Below are 6,575 nucleotides of genomic sequence, written 5' to 3' on the forward strand. Positions count from 1 at the left end.
TTAGTACCGTAACCAAAAACCGAAACGGTACGACCGGGACGTTGGTTAGTTACGTTCGTCGTGTAGTGTCACTCCGTACCGTACCGTACGTCGTCTCTCTCTCTCTCTCTCTCTCTCTCTCTCTCTCTCTCTCTCTCTCTCTCTCCCTCTCTCTCTCTCTTTCTCTCTCTCTCTCTTCACTATGTTATCTTTGTCTACATATCGAGATAGGTACCGCGCTATAAATATTTGCGTAACGTATATCTACGCGCCACTTGTTTTGCGTGAACGTTTGAAAATTCCACTATCGCGAACCTCCAGATAGCAGGCGCATGTTTGCTGTTCATTTATAGCATATAACCTATATATATATATAGGCTACAGCAGCTTCTACAGCCTATAACAGCAGAAACTCGCAATTCTTTTAGGCTGAAGTAATCAGTAATAATATGTGCGCTGTCCGGTAAGACATGAATTTATCTGCATTTATTATTTTCTTGATTTATTTGAATTTATTTGAGATATGATTTATAATGTATGATATGTAATTTTGATTTGTGTTTGAAAGCTAGATCTAACAGGGTTAATTTTAATGAGTTACGTTCACAACACGGTCAGAGATTAATGTGTTTGAAAGCTGTCCGTAGTGTATACAAAACTGAAGTTTGTGTATGGTCAGTTATTTACACGTGGATTCTATGAAACAACGCTACGCCAATTCGTATCCGTAACACTTTGACCTCGCGCTCCATTTAATGGCTGCCCTTCTCTTCACCACAACAATCTCCCTCGACCCTTCTTTTTTGTCGTTGCACATATTTTCGCGAAATATTTGTTAGATTGACTATACCCCCATTTTTCAGGTGAATCATACATTGAAACCACTGACGTTATTAATTAAGCAATTTACACTCTCTATTTAATTCCGAATCCGGTAAACGTCAGCTTCTTCCATAAATGCTTTGACGTTTGCGCGCTCATCGATCGTAGATATTGCCCCCCGATATCGTCATCGTCGTCGTCGCCATGGCGACGTCGTTCGAATGCGCCGCGCGTCCCCGTGTAAAACTGGTTGAACGTTGCAAATTTAAAGTTGAAGCTACTATGGCCGACGCTGTCGTCGACAAGAGATGTCTGCGTGTGCACTTCGCGTGCACCTAACTGCTCGAGCGCAGGTAGTCTCTGCGTCTGCTTGCTCTTAATGTGGTCGGCTACCTCGAATATTTTTACAAAGTCCGGCGTCGAACGCGATTCTTTCGCTGCTTCCGGCGATTCTTTCGCTGCTTCCGGTGACGCGTGAATTTCACTCTCGTCGTCGTCGGCGCATGGATTCTGCGTGAGCGTGTCCGCTAGGCGACGTCGCATCGACATTCGTGACGTCGATCGGCGATCGTTCGACTTAATCGACACGCGTTTCACGTTCGTTGTCGGCTGAAGCACGTCGACGATGTAACTCTGTGTTATGCCGCCCCGCCGTTTGCTACTACCGCAGCAGTGCGTCGGGTAGACACCAGGTGGCGCATCGTCGTCGTCGTCGTCGGGGAGATATTTACCGAAGTCGTCGCCGTCGTCGTCGTCGACGTCGTCGGCGCAGCTGTCTTCATCGCTGAGTTCCAGCGCGGCGCTGTTCTCGTAGCTCCAGCTTAGAGTCTTCCCGTTGCCGTGCCACTTGTTCACGGAAGTTTCCATCGTTAGAGACTTACGAAGGACAGGATCGGGAGAACTTCAAGCACCGTGCTTCGAGAGCACGCGTGCTGCGAGCTGATTAACTGCTTTCCGAGCCGGATCGCGTGCGAGAAGGTGAATTCCACGTTTCGTTCGGTTTTGCTGGGAAGGTTCGACGAGGCTTTGTCCTCGCTTTTGCGCGCGAAGTTGGATTTACGAACGCGGGCTCCAGCTGCATTTCGTAATCGCGCCGGCTGAACGTTGTTGGTGTATATCTGAGCATTCAATGCACGCGGTCGACTTGAGATATGCGGTGATCGCGGCGCAGTCGCCACGCAGAAGCTTGCAGGCTATTTCTAATTACGGTCGCGATAATTGTTATCTGAAACATTTCAAAAGGATAATTACTATTTAATATTTTGTTCTTACATTTCTCATTTTATAATTACCATTTTGGCCTGTTTAAGATATTTAGAAATAGCTTTCATTCATGTACTTTGAAATTGGGGGAATAAACTTTTTTTTCGTTTATAAAGTAATTATGCATGAGAATTATTATCATAGCATTATCATTCTTCTATCGTTCTAGGTAGAAAATCATCATTTTTCAATAAGAAAACGGTCAAAATACACAATGGCTGGTTGGCGAAAGTGAACTGAGGTCATTTGACAATACGTTTTATATATATTACCAGAAATCGACACTGACATTTCCGCTTTATCTATGCCTAGGTCTATTCTACGTGCATGCCGGATTTTTAGCCATATATATTATTATATTTTTTTAACGCTATTGCTTTACGTAATATCTGCTATTCTATCTACGATATCGATAATCTTTTCTATATACGATGTTCTTTTCTATATCTGTAAATGCGTTCTATACTGTAACGGACAAAGGCACTTTCACACGTATATAGATAGGAGAACGGGGTCAAGTATGTCTGGCATCTCAACTGCAATACATGCGCATTCGATCGGGAACCATCGAAGTTATTCAGAACAACAGAACATAGTATATCGTAGCTGCGATATACTATGTTTTAGTAGAGGATTTAATGGAATTAAATCGTTCAACAGAGTGATGAAAAATTGCCAGGATACTTTATATTTAAAGGCGATTAAACGCGGATTGTTGTCACGGAGTTATAGGGGTGAACAACGCACGACAACTGCCTCTAAATCCAAACCTTAATTTTGTGCTAGGCATACGAGAAGAAGCTTGTAGTTAAGCACGAAAAAAACTCCATTAGAGAGAAACATGCCCGGTATGTGCGGACATGCATGCTTGCCTGCTTGCGCGCGCGCATGTGTATCTCTCTCTCTCTCTCTCTCTCTCTGTGAGCGTGTGTGCGTGTGTGTGTGTGTGTGTGTGTGTGCGTGTGTGTGCGTGCGTGCGTGCGTGCGTGCGTGCGTGCGTGTGTGTGTGTGTGTGCGTGTGTGTGCGTGCGTGCGTGCGTGCGTTGCGTGCGTGCGTGCGCTGCGTGTGTGTGTGTGCGTGTTGCGTGTGCCTGGGCCGTGTGCCGTGTGCGTGTGCCTGTGCGTGTTGCGTAGTGCGTCGTGTCAGCGTGTGCATTACTGCGTGTGTGTGTGTGGGACTTTGTGTGTGTGTGTGTGTGTGTGTGTGTGTGTGTGTGTGTGTGTGTGTGTGTGTGTGTGTGTGTGTGTATGTGTGTGTGTGTGTGTGTGGCGACATACGCGCAGTGGCAACGCCACAATAATTGAAAGTCTCAGGCATGTTAGTGTCTAAACGCGATGAACAGCTTCACCTACTCCTGCATGGCTAGTCATCTCCGGGCCTTACAGGTAACCTCTATATAACATCTTGTTTGATCAAACGGAATCATAAAGGTGAACAGCATCTGCAAATATCATATACTATTTCGTTCAATGCCCTGTACCTCCTGCTGTCCATTCACCTGAGCACGGCTTGTCATATGCTAAGTATAATGATTGGACTTTGCTGTAGTTATTAAAGTATAGCCCGGCGCTGCCTCCTGACCACCTATGCGTATTTATCTATGCAGATAGTTCCACTGAGGTACGCAGCTGTGGGCTTCCGTTGGCTGGATCGCACGCGTGTACGCACGTCCCAAATGTGTCTGTGGGGGGTTTATACAGCGACTCATTGCGAGTATTTGCGGTTGGATGTCGGGAAGTTCGAACCGATATTTCGCAACGGCGACGTCCACCGGCAGGTATTAATTTCTTTTTTCTGGTAACTTTCTTCTGTCGTATCAATCACGAGCGCTACATCAACAACTATCTATGACGTCACTGCTTATCTCGAGTCGTGCGTGTGCTCCCGCCAATCTATATGCACAGGTATTTGGAACGTTTCAATAATAAATTGATGGTAAATATACGCGAAATTTATATAATACCCAAGTCTCAATGTTTGTGCATTCTCTATATCTACTAATAATTCCACGTAAATGCCGTTCAAATTATCGTTTGCAAACCCGTAATCTCACCGCCCACACGCCGCTGTGCGCAATCAAACAAATTAGACTCTAACAATTTATCTCTGTATGCTCTCTGATACTTCTGTTGTTTGTGCACAGTGACGCGCATGCTGCGACCTTGTGTGTTGCAGCGGAGCATTTCAACGGAATTTACAGGAAATTATTACTAATAATAAGCGAAAGAGAGTAGAGAAAAAACACTGGTAGTAAATACGTTTCGTGCTTATTTACCATCATTTTATGTTTGACACGTTTCAAGTGGCCGTGTCTGCATGCTTCGTATTTGATAAACGGCCGTAAGACATTAACACGAGGTGGTAAACGTGCCACTAACAATGGTGCAGGTAGTAAATGTTATTAGTGCATCACGTGATAAATCGTTGAAATTCCATTGGATAACGTCGCAGGTACTATATGAAACAATAGAGCGGGCACTATTGCTTGCGCGACGCATTGTTATTCATGTTATTGCATTTATGCATTGTTATTTACATTGTTCGAATTCAATTTCAAAATTCGAATTCAATTTCTCCTACCTGTAGCAGTTTTCCTAAGTTATCGACAGGTGGCGAGACCAGCGTTGTTATCAGTCAGACGACAACAACATATGGAGCGCTCCAGATTTTTTTATTCAATTTATATTTTCCGAGTAGATTGCAAAGTCATGTGATGCACTAAATACATTAATGCCTGTTGTTGGGGGCTCTATGCTCTCATAGTGTTGCTTTGGGGAGGAATAGTGCCCTCGCTACAGCTCAATAGTGCCCCGGGCCTGTTATGAAGTGACTATACGCACGGCGGCCGTGTGGATAAGATTCAATATGGCTATACGCACGGCGACCGTGTGGCCGACTCAATATGGCTATACGCTCCGCGGCCGTGTGGATAAGATTCAATATGGCGATACGCACGGCGGCCGTATGGCCGACTCAATATGGCTAGGAATGAGGAAGGGGAGAAGGGAGAAGCGGGTGGAGAAGGAGAAAGGGGAGAAGGGAGAAGGTGGTGGAAAAGGAGGAAGGGAGAAGCTGGTGGAGAAGGAGGAAGGGGAGAAGGAAGAAGGTGGTGGAGAAGGAGGAGGGGAGAAGCTGGTGGAGAAGGAGGAGGGAAGAAGGGAGAAGGTGTTGGAGAAGGAGGAGGGGGAGAAGCTGGTGGAGAAGGAGGAGGGGGAGAAGAGAGGTGGTGGAGAAGGAGGGGAGAAGCTGGTGGAGAAGGAGGAGGGGGAGAAGGGAGAAGGTGGTGGAGGAGGGGGAGAAGGGAGAAGGTGGTGGAGGAGGGGGAGAAGGGAGAAGGTGGGGGAGGAGGGGGAGGGGGGAGAAGGTGGTGGAGGAGAAGGAGGCGGGGAGAGCTGGTGGAGAAGGAGGGAGGGAGAGAAAGGGAGAAGGTGGTGAGGAGGGGAGAAGGGAGAAGGTGGTGGAGGAGGGGAAGAAGGGAGAAGGTGGTGGAGGAGGGGGAGAAGGGAGAAGGTGGTGGAGGAGGGGGAGAAGCTGGTGGAGAAGGAGGAAGGAGAGAAGGAGGGGGAGAAGGGAGCTGGTGGAGGAGGAGGGGCAGAAAGGGAGAAGGGGATACTAGGAGGGGGAGAAAGGAAGCTGGTGGAGGAGAGCGGGGAGAAAGGAGAAGGTGGTTGGAGGGAGAGAAGCTGGTGGAGAAAGGAGGAAGGGGAGAAGGGAGAAGGTGGTGGTAGAGGAAGAGGGGGGAGAAGCTGGTGGAGAAGGAGAGGGGGGAGAAGCTGGTGGAGAAAGAGGAAGGGGAGAAGGGAGAAGGTGATGGAGGAGGAAGGGAGAAGCTGGTGGAGAAGGGAGGAAGGGGAGAAGGAAGAAGGTGTGGAGAAGGAGGAGGGAGAAAGGAGAGGATGTTGGCGAAGGAGGAGGGAGAAGCTAGTGGATAAGGAGGAGGGCAAAGAGAGAAGGTGTGGAAGAGGGGGAGGGGAGAGCTGGTGGGAGAAGAGGAGGGGGAGAAGGAGAGAAGGTGGTGGAGGAGGGGAGAAGCTGGTGGAGAAGTGAGGAGAGGAGAGAAGGAGGGGGAGAAGGGAGCTGGTGGAGTAGGAGGGAGGGGAGAGGGAGAAGGGGATAAGGAGGGGGAGAGGAGCTGGTGGAGGAGGAGGGGGAGAAATGACAAGGTGGTGGAGGAGGGGAGAGAAGCTGCTTGGAGAAGGAGGAGGGGAGAAGGAGAAGGTGGGAGGAGGGGGAGAAGGGAGAAGGTGTGGTGGAGGAGGGGGAGAAGCTGTGAGGAAGGAGGAAGGAGAGAAGGAGGGGGGAAGAAGGAGCTGGTGGGAATTAGGAGGGGGAGAAGGGGATAAGGAGGGGGAGAGAGGAGCTGTGGTGGAGGAGGAGGGGGAGAGAACAAGGTGGTGGAGGAGGAGGGGTAGAACTGCTGGAGAAGGAGGAAGGGAGAAGAAGGGAGAAGGTGGTGGAGAAGGAGGATGGGAGAACGTGGTGGAGGAGGGAGGCGAGAGAAGCTGGTGGA

General features: G+C 48.5%; 1 protein-coding gene across 5 annotated transcripts in view; it reads right to left on the bottom strand.

Annotated features, from left to right (window-relative positions):
* Positions 1-127: 127 nt before the first annotated feature.
* Positions 128-6,575, bottom strand: part of LOC106811600 — an 18,268-nt gene continuing 11,820 nt past the window's right edge. For all 5 annotated transcript variants that reach the window (XM_014815294.1, XM_014815293.1, XM_014815292.1 and 2 more), the window contains one exon: positions 128-2,026. In XM_014815294.1, the coding sequence (XP_014670780.1) occupies positions 895-1,668 (774 nt within the window). In that variant the 5' untranslated portion in view covers positions 1,669-2,026 and the 3' untranslated portion in view covers positions 128-894. The remainder of the gene's footprint in view (positions 2,027-6,575) is intronic.

Source organism: Priapulus caudatus, unplaced genomic scaffold, assembly GCF_000485595.1.
Source record: "Priapulus caudatus unplaced genomic scaffold, Priapulus_caudatus-5.0.1 Scaffold555, whole genome shotgun sequence".
NCBI lineage: Eukaryota > Metazoa > Priapulida > Priapulimorpha > Priapulimorphida > Priapulidae > Priapulus > Priapulus caudatus.